This window comes from Colias croceus, chromosome 5 (genome assembly GCF_905220415.1).
Source record: "Colias croceus chromosome 5, ilColCroc2.1".
Taxonomy (NCBI): domain Eukaryota; kingdom Metazoa; phylum Arthropoda; class Insecta; order Lepidoptera; family Pieridae; genus Colias; species Colias croceus.
In genome coordinates, this window is record NC_059541.1 from 9,857,283 (window position 1) to 9,876,422 (window position 19,140).

Here is a 19,140-nt window from a genome sequence, read left to right on the forward strand (position 1 = left end):
TCCCACAAGAATTTCGGGAAATTATTTCTTAGCGGACGCCTACGTCCTAACATCTACCTGCATGCCAAATTTCAGCCCGATACGTCCAGTACTTTGGGCTGTGCGTTGATATATCACTATATCAGTCACCTTTGAGTTTTATATATATGAAGATTTATTCGTATTAAAATTTGTCTAAAAGTTTGTGATCGTATAAAAATAAAATGGAAAGAAGAAAACCCTTACTTGAAAGAAAATAATACTCATCACATTTTTACAGTTATCTTCTAAATACAAATCGTCTATTAAACGGCAACATATTATGTTTTTACTTAAAATAACTCTCCACACATTTTCCACCCACGTTTCCTCTACAAAAAGCATAGTACCTATTATACCCATATTATACGGCTTCGTAGTAACAATTTTACATGTTAAGCAGAAAAAATCGTGATTTCATTTGAATTGGACCTTTACAAATTACTAGACAACGCGGTGCGTCGCGGTTACCTTTAATTAACTACAAACTGAAAATTTGTAGCAATAGTTATTTGAAAATTACGAACACAACTAATTCGTTTTGGATTTTCACCGTTGCGACTAATTAAAAATGGAGGTATTCAAAACTAAATTTGAATTTATTCATAAAAATAATACATTTAAATTTAAAAGCTTTTAGCCATTGAGATAATAGTACTACGTATGGAGGAGACACCACGAACAAAATCTGTGCGCAATTTTTTTGCTCTAAGTTTTAAAAAATATTATCTAGTTAGGTACTTACCGATGAAAGTTATTCATTTGCACTTTTCCGAATTATTTGTATTATTTGTGCAATATCGTAACACACACGAAGGCTTATTTGATGCGTTTCACTTTAAAACAAATAAAAAATGAGCGTGCAGATACGCCATATGGCGTATGTTGAGCGGAACATAAGTGATGTAGGCGGTGTCGTCTCCATATGTATATCTCAATGCTTTTAGCACGAATATTTTGGATGGACTGAAATTTGTGATGGAATTTATTAAATGTAATTTAAGTAGTACGTATATCTCTTTTCGATTGCGCTTTAACAAAACCACCTGGGGACAGACAAGAATAAATAACTTTGATGAATAGTGAATGAATAGTAAAATACAAAATGAATATTTTCGAATAAAAATAGCTTGTTTCAATACCGCTTTAGGTTGTAGTATAGTTAACCTTTAGGTTGTAGGGATGATTCAGTCTGGAGTATGTTTTATGAGCTTAATCAAAAATTTATATTGTAACATAGTAAAATGCAATATAATAAAAACATGAAAACTGCTATACTACAAAATTTACTTCAAGAAAGATTGCCAACTTTTAAAACAGAATGTATTTAAAAGTTTAAATTTTAAACTACCTCACAATATGTTAATTAGACGGCAAAGATCTTTGATGTATATAATATGTAATGAAAGTAATCTTTATCTATTTCCAAACAAAAAAAAATAAATTCCAACAAAACACACACATACACAGCAAACCTTAAACCGTTCTACTGTATCTATACATTCCATGCAGGCAAGAATAAAAATCAAACCCAAGCAAGTCGTTCAAAAACTCACATGCCTATTTTTAAAAGATATTGGCAATCGTCCGTGATCCAGAACGATAAACTCGTCACAAATCCCTACAATTAAAGCGAACTAATTACTCTAGATCGACGACAATAAAAAGAATGGACTTAAAAAACTGGAGCACCCTTACCATATATTTCAGGGTTTGGTAAAGCTCAAACTCAAACATTTATTTATTCAAGTAGACTTCTTCTAGAAGCACTTTGAAACGTCATTATATATTTTTAACATTTACAACCGGGTAAAGGGTTTTATGCGTTATTCACTATAGAACCGTTTTTTATGTTTTTCTCGTTAAAGTAATATGAAGCATATATTAGACAAAAGACAAAACATTTTAACGAAAAATATATCAACTTTTTATTATGACATTAATAATTAGCACATAGTGATCACAGACTGTATAGCGAGCATGATAAATCTGTCAATTTCTGAACTACATGATGGCCTCATTAATATTATTAATGTTAAAACCTAATGATAGTTGGTTAATAAATAAATTTATACTTTCAGTTACAAAAAGAACTTATATTTCTATTAAAACTTAACAACTAAGCCGAATTTTGTCAAATTAACACAAGAAAAACCGCCCTACAATGTTGTTCTCCAATGACAATATTTACTCAAATTAAGGATAACACGGTGAATTTAATTAATAAACTCTCGAAGCTTTCTTAGAATACGCTTAACATTTCCTAGTAGGGGTAAAGGAGCTTATATGGATAATCCTGAAGGATCAACGTTAGAGTCCCTTCTCTATCTCTAATGGATACAGCTCACGTATATACAACTGAAATAACTCTCAAGGTTACGTAAATAATGGTACGTGAAAGAGTTAGTAATAGATACCTGGATGTTTGGACTTTGCTTTGCTGGACGTGGAACTTTCTAGAAGCATCTCAACTAATAAACTCATTGTAGTTCATGTTAACGTACGGATTTCCGATTTATATTAGAAACTGGATTGTTATACAGGGTGTCCCAAAAAGTAGTGATGAACGGAAGCTGGGAGGTTAAGGACCTAGATGGCTATCCGAATCTTCCGTTCATCACTACTTTTTGGGACACCCTGTATAATATGACGACAGAAACTAGTTTTCTTTTATTCTTATTAAATTTAAAAATTATAGGTTCTTTTTTAAGTGCAATAAAAATGTCGCTCTGTCAATACATAAAGTTTTAAAACGCAAAACTCATTGTATAATTATTGTACCTACTATAAACACATAGCCCGGTATAATAATTTTATTACCACACGATTTGGCACGACTCGAAGCCATCGTTCAATACATTGTAAAGTCGAGGTTTAAAACTGTAGCCGGTTTAAACCGTGAACTCTCTTCTATTCGCCTTTATGGTGGATTGTATTGCGTGTTCCTGTCCAGAGATAGCCGCTTATCTGATGGCCATACGGTCTGAGTGCTTCCGTATGTTTCTTTGTAATCGTTTTAAGAGATTTTCTATTGTTGACTTTGGAGCTTCGATATTGGGCGGGAATAGTTTTGAGTCTTGTACGGTTTCGTGAACAAAGCTAGGGCAATGGTCGGTAATGGGTTTTATTAAAGTATGTATTGAGTGACCTCTTTCGTTTTGTTATGTTATTATATTTTAAATCTAAGATTTGATGGATAATTTTCGTTTATTATAGAAAAATACTTTGTCTAAAAAATAATCAGAAGGCGGGTTTCCCTATATTACATTAATCTATATCTCTAATTATTCCAAACTTTTCCACACAACCCGTCCACCATTACGAACCTTTAAACTATGCATCTCCTTAACATTTCCTTTCAGTACAACTATCCTTAACATCTGATCTAGCTATAATAGATCGAGCCATGCGAGTCGACATCAAAGCAAGCAGCCAAGATGGGTGAAGATTACTCCAGTACTCTTAAAGGAGCGCCTGATCCCTTTGTGTGAAAGGTGATAATTGTGAAATTAAGATTGACTTTTGACCTTTTCTTCGTTGTTAGTGAAATGGGCCACGGGGTATTTAAACTCTGGTTACAAATAGTTTTATGTTTGATATATATTTAATGTTTTTAACTATTCGAATTACCTATATGCAGTAGTGAATTTTGAAATTAGATTAATAACAAACGTCACAGAAAATAACTAATGATCATAGTTGATCATGATTAATTTATGTATAGTTTAGTTCCAATATCATATTTATCTATACTTAATGTTAGAAAGCTGAAAAGTTTGTTTGTTTAAACATGCTAATCGCAGGAACTACTGGTCCGATTTGAAAAGTTATTTCAGTGTTAGATAGCCCAATTTTATCGAGGACGGCTATAATGGGCTATACAATCACACTAAGACCAACAGGAGCGGAGCACTGCGGGTAAATCCGCGGGGCATAGCTAGTTGTATAATGAAAGAAAGAAAGAAAGAAAGAAAATAAATTTATTTGTACCGATGCACATTAGTAAAAATAAAATAAGTAAAATTAACTAACTAATATGTACAACAATTTGATCAGAAATCAAGCGCTGTAGATATTTCTCGGATTTTTTTTATAAATATAGCTTCTAAGGTATAGAAATAAAAACATTGTCTTGAACAAAAGCTTGAGCCAAGAAACAGCCTCTGGACTTGTACGAAATCATTGGACTAGAAAAAACTGTTGCTATGGCAACATTCATATTATTTACCTACAAATATCATAGGTAAATATACTCCAATAGGTATAGAATATGACTGTTATATAATTAAATTCCAGGTACAAATATATAATCGATTATTTGTCTTTTATCTACAATGAATATTTCAGTACTCTTGTGTCTTATTTTACGGGGTACCTGTAATCAGTAATATGAAGGTACCTAATATGTATTTAGAAATAATACATTTTAACGGATGTTAAAAGTATAATGAATAAATTGCTGTTAAAACCGGTTATCCGTCTTTAATTTCTATTTTCTACACATAATAGAATTTACAACAAACAAAAGAGCAAATCTTTTCCCATCCTGCCATATTATTCTGACATACGCAATACATTTCCTCAATTTATTATATACCCAGTAATCAAGGCTTTTGTTGTCCACCATCAAACCTTGGGGAAAACAAAGGGTTGAATAAAAGCGTTTTTCTTTCTGACAGAGAAAACCGTCACGTCACATCATGACATACGCCCATAGGTTTCGCGATGCATTGTAAAGGCATTAGATATGTGTTTTTGAACATTTTGTAGGATTCATTAATGCAAATGCATGTGGAATATTTCGTTAGCAAAATTGTTCGATTTTGTATAAGACATTTTTGAATTTTGAATTTTTATACAATTTGTTACAATTATTTTATATCTTATTTAAGTTATCTCGCTTATTAAGAGTCAATATAATATTTTTTTCTTCAATAACTTTATCTGTCATGAACAAATTGTTTCAGCTGTTATCGAGATGAGTATATATTACTTCTTCCTCTTTCGTCAATTCCTTTTTTGAAGTGGAACTTCTTTAGGCACGTTGAGAGTAAAATTTTGAGGTCACGTCATGGCAATACTTTGAATCTTACCAAAGAAGTTTCACTTCTGACACGTGTGCGTTTCGACACACGCTCTTTTGAATAGATTTTAGATATTGAAATAGGTAGCAAGCTGTTAGTTCAAACGTTAAAAATTTAACCGACATTATCATATAGAGCCAATAAGCCTACATGCACAAAGAACAAAATTTTCAAAATAAAATCATCTAATTAACTTTATATGTGGTCAGACATACGATAGGTTGAACGGAACCTAATTGAAACTTGGATTAGACTGTTATCTTTGGACATTTTCCAGTTGCAAGCTTCTTAACTGTAATTGTGTTAGAGTTGGACTAATCAGATGTCTTGGCGACGTTGGGTAACTACAGATAACATTTACATTTAGATTTTGTCATTTCTAGAATATAGACTTTGTTCTGGAGATAAGTAGGTCTATTATAATGTAATGAAAACGATTTGCTTTGATGACGCGTAATCCTAAAGCATAAAAGTAGAGATTAAGTTCTTAGAAGTATTATTAAAGCGTATAGACTGATTGATTGATAATATTTAGAACTTTTTATGAACTTTTTAAGGCGAAATATTACCGAAAGTTCTAGATTTTCATTAGTAAGAATAAACTGCCTACGTCTAGTTTGGTATCAAATAATTTCTGACCGTTTTGTTTAGTGATAAACGCGTTATTGCTGAGAGGTGAATCTACCCAACTCTCAGTGAACCATTTTAATGGCTTATCAATTATTAAAAAAATATAGTCTCGTACCTATATATCTTTATTTTTATATAACACATAAAATAAAGACTTTATTATTTTGTTTATTTTTTACTCTATAATAAAACATAAAACCATCTCATTAGAGCATGGAACAAAATACGTATAGCAACGTAACTTAATCTAAAAAAAATACTCACATATAATACCACAAGAGCTTCAAAATTATCGGGTATTTTCCGATAGGTTCGTTGCAAACAAATGAAGGAGTCAAGTTTTTAGTCAAGGTTAAAAAATCACTCGCGCTTCGCGCTCGTGATTTTTCCTGAAAAACTTGACGACTTTATTTGTTTGCAGGGAACCTTGAGGGAAATGCCAGATAATTTTGAAGCTCGTGTGGTATTCGGGAGATTATATTTTTTCCGTCCCAAATATCGGCCAATATAATTTCACAATTGAATTCAACCTGTCAGTTTGACGTCAACGACGAGAAAATTATCAGTATAATACCATGCAGGTTGTACCACGTGACGTCGAATGGTGCAATTCTATTGGTCGATATTTGGGTCGGAAAAATAATCACTGTAACATAAAATAATTACAACTAAAGAAGTTATTCCGCAAATTTTATTTTCGATTCTGTTTGCATTACGCCGCGTATACTTCAATTGATGAAATAAATATTACAAACCGCCGTTTGAAGTTCCACGACCTGTCTTGAAAACATTTCTCAACCTTTGTCCTTTTATGACAAAAGAAATGCTTAGGAAAACACTTTTGATATAATAAATTGAGAGAACGTTCGTGCCAAACGTAAAACTGCCGAAATTGATAAAAAAAATGTATTTGTGCGTTTTTGCAATGATTTTATAAATTAACATTACACTTACTACGATAAATTGAAACTATCTGTAATTTTCAAATTAATAATTATATTATGCAGAGGAAAGATTTGTATGTAAGTATGTTTGTAACGTATTGTAATTGGATCAAAAATACCGGGCTTACTAAATATATAATACAGTGACTATATACTACTTTATGGTCATACATAAAAATAACACATGAGCTATAGAAATAGGTACTCGAAAACATACCTATAGTAGTGCATTCACTACTACTTCTTATATTTCTTTATTTCCATCAATATAATATAAATACTTAAAAGATAACTTGGAATCTTCGAACTTAAAAACACTTTGGTGAAATAAAAATACCTACCTAATATAAAAACAAAACCTGTGACCCTCATGTTATTATGGTCTAGATGAGAGACTCACCTGTTTTATTCGCCATTTTTATAGAATTTTATTAATTTAGGTCATGAAGTACTCGTGTGTAAAATTTTATCCCAATCTGTCTTGTGTGTTCATTCGTGGTTCACAGCACTTTCAATATGCCTAAAAATTCACCAACATCAATATTACAAATTGAATCGGCAGTACAGAAAGCGTAAATAAATAAATATAATAATCTATAAATATTACAGCAAAACAATTTCAACAGAATTCTAGAAGTCGTCAAAATATTATTCAGCACCTCCCTAATGAGATCTTAAATCATACCTTCCCCATAAATACATTAAGTGTTCAACCAACAGCAAACTTTAACCTTTAAACTTTACCTCGGACGTTTATTAAATATTTGCTCAATATTTCCTTGAGGGTGCTCGTAGCGAGCATTTTTAATTAATTCCCGTCATTATCGAGAGTACAGGAATCCAATCGAATGTTAATGACACCGGTAATAACATCGACATTTTAAATAATACGTACCTCAAAATTGACGAGTCATTTTACACAATTTAATATCACCTTTCTGTCTGCGACTGCCTTTTGTTCATTAAAAACAAATGGCTCTTTAATTTAGGATCCGAAATGTCACCGAGAGGATTATGCGGATAAAATCTGGTCTATTTGATTGTAGATTTAGTGTGTCTGACTTAACACTGGGATAGCATTATCATCTATGTAAATGTGAGTGTTGAATATACTTAAGAACAAATTAAATTATTTTAAGCGTAATATAAATGTTAGTTTATCACTCTGTTTAGATATTATTATATACAGTAAAATTTGTAAAAACCCTTCCTAAAAATATAAATGGAACTGTATTTTTTCGTTAAAATAAAGTATATTAAAACCGAAAACATTAACATTAATCTTCGTCACGGAAATCACTATAATATATTTCCTACCATCACCATTGTATCTTAACGAGCCGCAATCATCAACAGGGGTGATAATGATCCCAACTTTGCACGCAATGCAAAACCAATTAGATTCACTTTTCCATTTCAAATAAGCGCTCATGATTGCATTAATTGCTACCTTTCTGTTTCAATTTGCTTTCGAATTGGATGTGAATGTTCTAGCTTTATTTTTATGACGTAAATCGGTTATTGCGTCATCACATATTTGCTAAGCCGGCAAAAAGATTGAATGGATATCTATAATATAAAAATGAATCCCAAAATGTGTTGGTAAGCGCATAACTTGAGAACGGCTGTACCGATTTCGATAATTCTTTTTTTATAATATTCCTTGAAGTACGAGGATGGTTCTTATGTAGAGAAAACGTGAATATGTACCACGGGCGAAGCTGGGGCGGACCGCTAGTTATTAATATTATTTTCTAGCTGTGCTCGGTTTTACCCGCTCTGCTCCTATTGGTCTGAACATGATGAATTTATAGTCTAAAGTCTTCCTCGATAATTGGACTATCTAACAGTCAAATGTTTCGAATTGGACGAGTAGTTCCTGAAATTAGCGCGTTCAAGCAAACAAACAGACAATTATAGATTTACCTTAAAAAATAAAGCGTCTGCTAGAATATAAAGCGTCTGGTCCTAGTGGAAACTAATAAAAAAACTCAGTGTGAATTGCGATCTTCGATCAAATTTCGGACCGTCTATCAAATGTAAGTCATAGCCTGGCTAGGCCCAGATGATTGATCACTTCATATCGATGAAGACAATTGATGACTGAAATATATTATCATGAGAAATTTATTAACATTAACTCTATATTATAGTATGTTCCTGTCGATGATGTTATTATATAAATTTATTGGTACTGCACTTTTCGTGAAATTATGCAGGGCTTTCCGTGTTATTAGCATAAGAAATTATAATATTATACCAGTAGTAAATTAAAGCATTACATCTTATAATATTTCCAAGATGTTTATACAAACAAATTAACTGCAACGTAAAGTATATTCTATATATATTTTCCCACCTACAGGTATAAATTAGTAACTTTAAAATGCATGCAGCTAATAAACGAACATCTGATTCAGCAAAGGTAATTTAAAGTTCTTTCCCGTGACAAATGGGCATTTCGTAAATTTAAGACGAAATAAAGCGGAGCATGGCCGTGCCAAAAATTTCGCTCACCAACGCAATCTACATAAGTTTGTAAAAGTTTTCAGATTGGCATAAGGCTGGTCCACACAGAGCGAGAAAGCGCGTGTTCCTTTCCCCGGACGAGCCACGTCTACACTGACCGAATTGCTTCGCGTAGCAATTCGCGTAGCTTTCCGTGGATGTTCGCTCTATGTGAAACCGTCTACACGTCATACGTAATTTTCCTCAGCCAAGCTAAGTTCACACTGACCAAGCTGCTTCGTTGCTCCATTTCGCCGAGTTTATTCGCTCTGTGTGTACCCGCCTAATAACATCAAACCGCATCGTTTGTCGATCGTAAACAACAACAACTTAATGCTAGACAGTTTTTGGGTTTTATTAAAACACGTCAATCACCGTTGCTTGTTTAATAAACGCTACGAACATTGTTTTTGCGGGCCTCCCCCGGGATTGCGGTTTAAGTTAGAAGATTAATTCAGCAGAAAGAGAAACAAATAGGCCCACTCTTCTAATGAGACTCTATAGTCTAGCGTAGATATCTCGTAAAGGGAAAGAATTGTAGACGTTTTTTCTATAATGTAGTTTTGTATGATATTCTGTGTATCGAATATTAGTAAGTAATTTCAGATACGCAAAATCCTTTTCAATTTTTTTGTATATTTTACTGATTTTAAACGTAAATGAAAATGAAGCAATTTTTAGTAGTCAGGAAATTACAACGCATTGCAAATTCAAGGAAATATCTGAAGCTCTTGCACTTTAGAATAAATAAAATTTGCTTGATAAAACTGTTTATAATTAAATTAAATTACTTAAATTAATACATAATTAATTAAATTTAATTTAATACATTAATTTTTAATTTATTACATTTAATTTTACTTAAATTTAAGTACAGTTTACACAGAGTTTGTTTAATTATAAAAGCTTAACCTTAGGCCACGTTTCTTACCGACCCAACCCACAAGCGTAGCTTAGCACGACACTTATTGACCGAATAAATCAAATAACACCCACAACTCCTATATTTAAGGTATGTTTAAGTCTTATACTCTTTAATATTATAAGGTCTTCTCAAAATTATATTTTAAAATGTATCGTAGTACTTAATCTTTAACGTAGTATAAAAAACATTTGCATTGAATTATGCAAACATTTTTATTTTTTACCAAGAATTAACTAAATCTATACCTACTAATATTATAAAGCTGAAGAGTTCGTGTGTTTGAACGCGCTAATCTCAGGAACTACTGGTCCGATTTGAAAAATTCTTTCGGTGGTACATTTATCGAGGAAGGAAGGCTATCTCGCTAAGACGAACAGGAGCGAAGCACTGCGGGTAAAACCGCGGAGCACAGCTAGTATACAAATAAAGTAATTACCATCGAAATCAATTAATTACTTTGTACTAGAAAAAAATTACTTACCTTTCTATAAAACACGATAAATATTTTTATCTTCGATAAAACATGCTAAAGCAATGATTTCAGATCATTAATACCTATTTAGTGTATTCACATTCCCTCTGCATACCTACAATGTAAGATTATTCACAGATAAAATCCTTTGCCATGGTATAGTAATATAGTATCCCAGCTTTGAAATGGTATAGACGCGTCCAATTTCGCAGATTTGCGCTGTTGCTAACAATAAAACCCGTCTATGCCGTTAAATTTATAGCTCCTCTCCAATCCTCACAGAATAGCATGTATTGCATATCTCGTCATTCCCACTACTACGTTTTATAACGGGTTTCATATATTTTAATAGCTACACTATTTGTAAACACTTGGATATGAACATTTTTGAGTATTAGTTACAGTGCGTATTTGCATTGCAAAAATGTTTTGTGTTAACTATTTTAAGCCGTGATTTATATAAATTAGGTCTGAAATTCCCTAAATCTCTTCATGACAATAATTTTCTACCTATCCGAAGGAGTAAGCTGATACTATAAGAAATATTACGTGCTATTCTATCATAGAAGACAAATATAAATAGTATATTTTCCACTCTTAAATTACGTTAAACATTGTTTTAACAACATTAACGCATAACTCTAGTTATACACGATTCGCTAAACCTATTTCTACACATTATTATAATCTATATATAAGAACTCAAAGGAACAAAATTGAAATAAGATACTGGGATAAGGCACAAGACGTATACGAAGTTGATTAAAAATTTTCCTTTGATGTTAAATTCTTACCCTTTGCCGTACTTCGTGTGAAGTCGTGCGAGCTTATTTAATTACTGAGGGGTATAATTGCTTTAATTTAGTATATTTAACTTGTACAAATCGAGACTTAGTTACAGTAGTGGTTTAATTTCGGGTTTTATTTTATTTATTTATTTATTTATGCTTTATTGCTCAAGATAAATTACAAAATGAGACTTAGCCTAGGATACATTACAACAAACGGCGGTCTTATCGCTAAATAGCGATTTCTTCCAGACAACCGGTTGTACAGAGAGAAATTAAGTAAAGGATAGGAATAGGGCAGAGCACAAATAAATATATACATACAAAAATAAAATAAATAGGAAATAAAAATAAATAAAATAATAACAGCATAATATACAAGCCACAAGAATGAGATAAATAATATACATATTATGTTCACAAATATATACATACATACTTAAGAGAAAAGAAAAAAAAATACCTATATAAATATATCTAATAAACATACTAGGGGCATTGAGAAAGATAAAAATCACGAACCATATTTTTAAAAGTATTAGTAGTATAAGGCTTGGTTGGTTTATCAAGAAATATCTTGATAAATTAGGTAAATTATGTATTTGTTACAGTTTTGTAAATGAAAATTATGTATTTAACTAAAATATGCACAAAAAACTAATCTAATACACCTTCTTCTATTACTACGTAGCTAAAGGAACCAGTGGGTTGAAAACAGAAAAAAAAGAAGAATTTTTATTCACTCTAACTAAGAAGAGACATAAAATGTTGGATGAGGGTGGATAAATATAAAAAGTAGAGCATAATCTTCCTTAATAATTTAGTAAAAAAGCTAGGAAATAAAATATCATTTACAATATACTAGCTGTTACCCGCAGCTTCGCCTGCGTCGAAAAGAATAATTTTCATGGTACAAACTTTCATCCCATCCCATTTCATCATTCATCCCCTATTTTGTACCCTTGGGGGTTACAAATTAGGGGATGAATGATTAATCAAAATCCTTTCTTGGTAAATCCTACTTACTAACATCTACCTGCATGCCAATTTTAGTCCGATCCGTTCAGTGGTTTGGACTGTGCGTTGATAGTTCACTATAGTCAGTCAGTCATAACATTTTAGTAATTTAATGTATAATATATTTTAATAAAGTTGGTAATTAAAATTAATATAACTTAAAAATATAATATATTATTATATTAATAATTGCACAAATATAACGTGTCGTTTGATGTTGGAAATTCTCACTTTGATGCACTGAAAGCTTTATACCATTTCAAGGAATTCAATGTAGACTTTCGAAGGCTTAATTTCATGGACTATTAATTAAATCTGCACTAATGAGAAGAAAATTACTATTTTCAGAATATCAAAGTTGATACAATATTAATTTTTACATTTCAAGACGACAGATGTATTTAAAGTGACATCTCATTGGTTAGGGAAAGTTTATGTTTTTTTTTTTTTTTTTTTTTTTTTTTTTATTGGCACCCGTCATCACAGGGTGTTCGCGCCACCTCTGGATTATAGTCCAGAGACTTTTCTTGCCTTTTTTTTTTTTTTTTTTTTTTTTTTTTTTTTTTTTCAATTTTTAGAAATATTAACATACTGGTTACTCACATAATATAATATAGAAGAGCTTAAATTAAATTACAATATTTGTTGTTTCCCTAAGATGAATAAATAAAATAAAATAAAATAAATATAAAATAAAGACAAAATTATTTAGTACAAATTCAATAAAAACACGGCACAAAAACACTCAACTTAATCCTATATCACAGTTAAACTAATATCACACACTACTTATTTCTTTGGTTAACTACGACTACAATATGCTTACAATATTGCAAGAACGCATCCCTACACTTGTCCCCCAGGGCGGAAGGCAGATTCTCACCCGTCATCGCCATGCCCAATTTTTGCTCAATAGCATATCTATTGCTTGCAAAAATTGGGCACTCGAGTAACAGGTGAGGAACCGTCTCCTCTACTCCGGGCTGACATAGACATGACGGATTCTCCTTCAGCTTGAATCTGTTCAAATAGAAGGCGAATCCACCATGACCAGTCAGTACTTGTGTGGTGTGGTGTGTGATGTCTAATTTCCCGACTACCTTGTATGCAGCAGCAGCGCTTGGGAAAAAGAGCTTCGTGACTCCGGCCGTTCCTCCTACGTCGTATCTCCTATCCCATTCGCTGATCGTATCTTGTCTCAAGATACGCTTGACGAATGAAACAGGACACAGATCGTAATCCGGTTTCCTCCTCAACCCCAGAGCGGCCCCCTTGGCTAACTCGTCTGCCCGTTCGTTCCCCTTCAGCCCTGCGTGCGCCTTAATCCAAAACAGGGAGACCTTCCGCCTCTGCAATGCAGCTTTTCGGAGGGCCGCCCGCGTTTGCACGGCCAGAGGATGAGGGGAACTCAGGGTGACCGCCTGGAGCGCCGATCTGGAGTCGCTGAGGACACCAACCTTTGTCGCTCCGCTCTTGCAGGCTATATCTACTGCTCTTTTGAGCGCTAGGAGCTCAGCCTGATAAACGGTACAATACGGTGGCAACGCAAGCTTGATGGCCTTTGTCTCGGACTCACCTTTCCATACGGAAAGGGCGGCTCCGACTCGACCCTCAATTTTGCTGCCATCCGTATAGATCCTATGGACGTGGCTGTCAACCACGTCGGCATAGGTATCCTCATCTACTAAGCCAAACCCCAGCTCTACCTGCTCTGCCGGATGTGGATCCTCAATCGCAAGAGCCATTCGTTCCACCTCCCTGTCCCTCAACACCGCCGGGTGCGACACACCCCTCTTGATCTCATAAAGCCTCGAAGATTCGAGTATTCTGAGATCAAGTGGGAGTATCCCAGCCAACAGCATCGCAGAGTTCAGAGAGACAGTTCGATATGCTCTGCAGATCTTCTGGGCAAAACCCCGTTGAACGGTGTTAAGCCTCTTTCGTACCCCCATCCTTTCCGCTGTGGGTGCCCACGCTGCTGATGCATACAATATAGTTGGTTCTATAACTGCGATATATATAGTCTTAACTACCTGGGGGTTAAGCCCCCAACCTACTCTCGCTGCTCTCGCTAACAGCTTATAGCGGGCGATTGCCTTCTTGCAAACGCTCCCGACATGGTCGTTGAATGTCAGGCCGCCATCAATAATAAGGCCCAGTATCTTAATATTATCGAAATATTGGATGTCCACACTCCCCATTGTAAGTCGTGGCTTGTCAAATTTTAGTTTTCGTGTCGAGAGCAGGGCACATGTCTTGTGTGGCGCGAATTTCAGTTTGTTTCTGACACCCCATTCGTCAATTTTTCTCAGTGTGCGATTTGCCTTGATCTCTATTTCTAAAGCCGTATCTCCATCAAACACTAACACAATGTCATCGGCAAACGCCTGACAGAACACTTCCATCTCCTCTAACATCCATAGCAGGGGATCCAACAAGAGGTCCCACAGGAGCGGTCCACCTATGGATCCCTGTACGCACCCCTTATTGGTCTCCCTACTCACTTCCACACCTGCATACCTTACATTCACTCCCCTTTCACTCAGGTAGCTGCTGATCACCCGCCTCATGTTCACCGGACACCCAACTTCGGCCAACCGCACCTTTATGGCTGGCCACCAGGCGCTGTCGAAAGCTCCCTCTATGTCCAGCGAAACCACAACAGAAATCTTCTTCTCCTCCCTCTTATTTCTGATGTGGTTCACTAGTCTATAGAGGGCGTCCTCAGTACTCCTCTGTGGCATGAAACCATACTGGTGGGGGCTTATTTTGGGCAGCAGGTAGAACCTGAGTCGGGCGACCAACATCTTTTCGAAGATTTTGCCGAGAACAGGTAAGAGACCGATCGGTCGATAGGCTTTCGGTACCCGGTATGATTCCCTGCCCGGCTTTCTCAGGACCACCACAGTCGCCCACTTCCACTGTTTGGGGAAGTAGGCGACAGTGAGGCACCTGTTCAACAGCGCAAGGAACCACTCCGGGTTACAATCTACAGCGTGCTGGCAGATGTCGGCCGTGAGACCGTCCGCCCCGGGGGCCTTCTTGGGATTGAAGGACCTAACGGCTCCCTTCAACTCCTCCATGATGAAAGGGGGATCGTCCGGACCCATCGGCGGTTCGATGTCCAAGGACTCCGCCCGCCGGCGCGTCAGACGATGTTCCTCACTTTCACCACTCTCCAAGTCCACGGGGTAGAAAGTCTCCGCCAACAGTTCTGCAGAGTTTCGGGCGTCGAGGGTTTCACCGCCCTTCGTAAGGGGCAGATCCTCCTCTCTCCTACCGGCTCTGTTCAGCACCCTGTAGATGCCCTCCCAGACCCCCTCTCTATCCTGTTTCCGGCAAAACTCCTTCCAGCTCTCACATTGCGCATCTTTCACAGTCTTTTCATACTTCTCCTTTTGTTCAAGATACAATCCAACAACGCGGTTTCTGCGAACAGGTGCTGCGTTTCGGATCCTGCGTCTCCTCGTGGCAACTTCCTTTTTCATCTGCGCGAGCTCATCATTCCACCACGACAAATTGAATTTTTGTGTGTGTTTTTTGGTCGGCATAGTGTCTCTGCATGTCTGTGTGATTGCTTGTGTGTAACTGTCTATTGCTTCGTCTATTTGTTGTGTGCTGTGTATTGTGTCTATGTCGTGTGCAGTCAATTGTCTGTCCGACATCAGCTGAGTCAGTTTCTCATGAAACTGAGTCCAGTTTGCCTTGCGTGTGTTAAATATGCGTGTAGTTCGTACTATGTTTGTGCCTGTGGATTTCTGTTGTCTGATGCCGAATGATATGCCGTTGTGGTCCGAGCTCGTGAGACCCTCCTCTACTCTCCAGTTGCCCACTCGGTTCAACAGATCGTCGGAGCACGCTGTCACATCCACGTAACTGGAGAATCTTTTCCCCCCTCTGACGGTGTCGAATGTTGGGATGTCCCCGGTGTTGAGTATGTGCATACCCATTGCTTCCAGTACAGCAGACACATCCCTACCTCGCTGGTCTTCCTTGTCTCCACCCCACCACGGGCTCTTTGCGTTCACGTCACCTCCCAAGACCATCTTATTGGTACCCAACTCCCTTCCTATCCGCATAAGATGGTCCAGGTAGGGCCCTATTGGCTTGTCGGGTTCGAAGTATAAGGACACTACAATCATCTCCCAGGCTTTGGTTCTGAGGGTGGCCACAACAATATTGTTGTTGCTAAGGCGTGCATGTAGCTCGACGTCCAGTGAGTCGTCGAGTACCACAACAGACGCCTTAACTACACCACCCCCTTCCCCATCGCTCTGAAAGATCCTCACTCCATTGTATGTCCTCATACTCCGAGCCCCACCTACGTAGGGCTCTTGTAGTAACGCTGCGCAAGCCTTACGCTTGGTGGCCTCGAGCAAAAGCTCTTTGGTGGCGATTTGGCTCCGCTGGAGGTTGGCCTGCAATATTTGGTACTGGAAGTACTCACCTTGGACAACCTTAGCAATACGCCACCGCTGACCTGGCTAGAGCGTCCCACTTCTTTCGTTCAAAACATTCACGATCAAAGGCGCTGTGCTCAGCGCTACCTTTCTTGGCTTTAGTGCAGTTAATGCACTGAGGCGCTTCTCCCCGCAACCACTTGTCGCATTCAGTCCTCATATGAGGACCGGCGCAGTGGCTGCATCGTTCCTTTTCTTCCCTACACATCCTCTTAGTATGCCCATACCCAAGGCAGCGGGAGCACTGCACCAGTGGACTATGGTCCATTACTCTCACTCTGCCCAACCCTATGTGGGCGTGTCCTTCGTTCATCCATCTCCTCCATACCTGTGGGTTCGCTCTTACTACCACGTGGTTTTGGAGGGGGTTCCTAGCTTTCATCACATACGCTACTTCAACCTTTCGCTCTTCCCCCTTCAAGCCCTCAAGGATGCCTGCGTTCTGATTATTTAGCGCAGTGATGAAGTCGCCAGTGTCACACTTCATCACATCCCTGAAAACCAGAAGGGGGCTCTTGTTTTTAACTTCTTCCACAACTAGTCCCTCATTCTTTCCCAGTCTCTCTTTCACCTTATCTCTTTCTTCTTCGCTCACACAGCCGACAACTACCTTTCTGTTCTTCACCTTCCTTACTCTTTCCACTTTTACCCATCCATCTTTTGCATCCACAGTCTTCCTAATCTTCTCCAATACTTCTTCTCCCGTTTCCTGATCATCCTTGGAGGACACCACAACCGAATGCAAAGCCCTTGTTCCGGGGAGTCCCTCAGCGACTCCTCTCGAAGCAACGGCCGCGTAACTTGTCCTTTTGGCGACAGTTATGTTGTTCTCCAACAACGAGCTCAGCCTTTCCATTCTCACCTCACTCTCTTTCATAATTCCGCTCATCTCTTCCATCTTTTTCGTCATTCCTTTCATACTCTCTTTCATGCTTTCATGTAATTTGTAATTTTCTTCCACCAGTGCTTGGTCAAGTATCTTCGAATTTGCGTGGGACGGCTGGGGGGGATGTAAAGGGTCCCTCCCCTGCCCTCCGCCGCTCCCAGCTCTCGCACTGGTGAGCTCTATATCTTGTTCTTTAATTATCTGGTAGAGTCTGTCTAGCGCTGCGATGACTCCCTCTTTTCTTTCCACTTTGAGATTTCGGGAGTCCCTTATGTGACTTTTCGCTTTTAATAGACAGGCTTTACCTTCAATCAAAAAAATGGATGCCGTTGCAGGTGGGCTTCCCTCCTTGTCTTCGACTTGTCTCTTACTTACGACTACTTTCTTTTTAAGAACTGGAGGCTCCCGGGTGGGGGGCGACACAATAGTGTTCAGAGCCTCCAGTTTATCAATGCTTTTCCGAACTACGGATGCCTCAGCTTTTGTTGGAGCCCTGCTCACGTCAATTGTCAAGGTGTCACTCGTACGTTTTTGGGGTGTGTGGAACATTGTTAATTTATAATATAATAATTATTAGTCAAAACAACCTTATCTAAACAGTTTCTCCAATAGGGAGACAGCTGTATAAAATAATAATATAATAATTATTTGTCAAAACGACCTAATCTAGACAGTTGCTCCAATAGGGAGACAGCTGTATAAAATAATAATATAATAATTATTTGTCAAAACAACCTAATCTAAACAGTTTCTCCAATAGGGAGACAGCTGTATAAAATAATAATATAATAATTATTTGTCAAAACGACCTAATCTAGACAGTTGCTCCAATAGGGAGACAACCGTATAAAATAATAATATAATTATTATTTGTCAAAACAACCTAATCTAGACAGTTGCTCCAATAGAGAGACAGCTGTATAAAATAATATTAATATTAAAATAATAATATTTGTCAACGGTATAAATACTAACCTAGCCTAACCTAACAGTTGTCCCAATAGGGGAAACCCTGTCTTAACCTATTAAAATAATATATTGTGTAATACAATATGTAAAATATATTTATATAGTCAGTGTATTCTAGATAATAAAATATTACTATATGTACACATATATATATAACTATAATATACACACCTATATAGATAACACAATATATAAATAAGATAATATAAATAGTTTGTGTGGTGATAAATAGCGGATGTTCCTATGCTCCCAGAATAAGGCGATGAAGCTATTAATAATAAAAACTAGCTGGCCTAGCAACTACACAAAAGTAAAGTCTTTTAACAGTGGCTCCGATTGGGGCTACTGGTCTTGCAATTTTTCCCTTCTTCAGATCCCTGGCGCAGCGTTGCGGCAGCGTCTACTTCTCGTCCGATCCAATTACGGGCGAGGTGTCAGA

The 19,140-nt window shown here is 36.7% G+C and overlaps 1 protein-coding gene across 1 annotated transcript; it reads right to left on the reverse strand.

Moving 5' to 3' along the window:
- Positions 1-16,823: 16,823 nt before the first annotated feature.
- On the reverse strand, positions 16,824-18,281 carry LOC123691928. Its single transcript, XM_045636518.1, has one exon. The coding sequence runs from the start codon at positions 18,279-18,281 to the stop codon at positions 16,845-16,847; it is 1,437 nt and encodes a 478-aa protein (XP_045492474.1). The 3' UTR covers positions 16,824-16,844.
- Between the last annotated feature and the right edge of the window lie 859 nt (positions 18,282-19,140).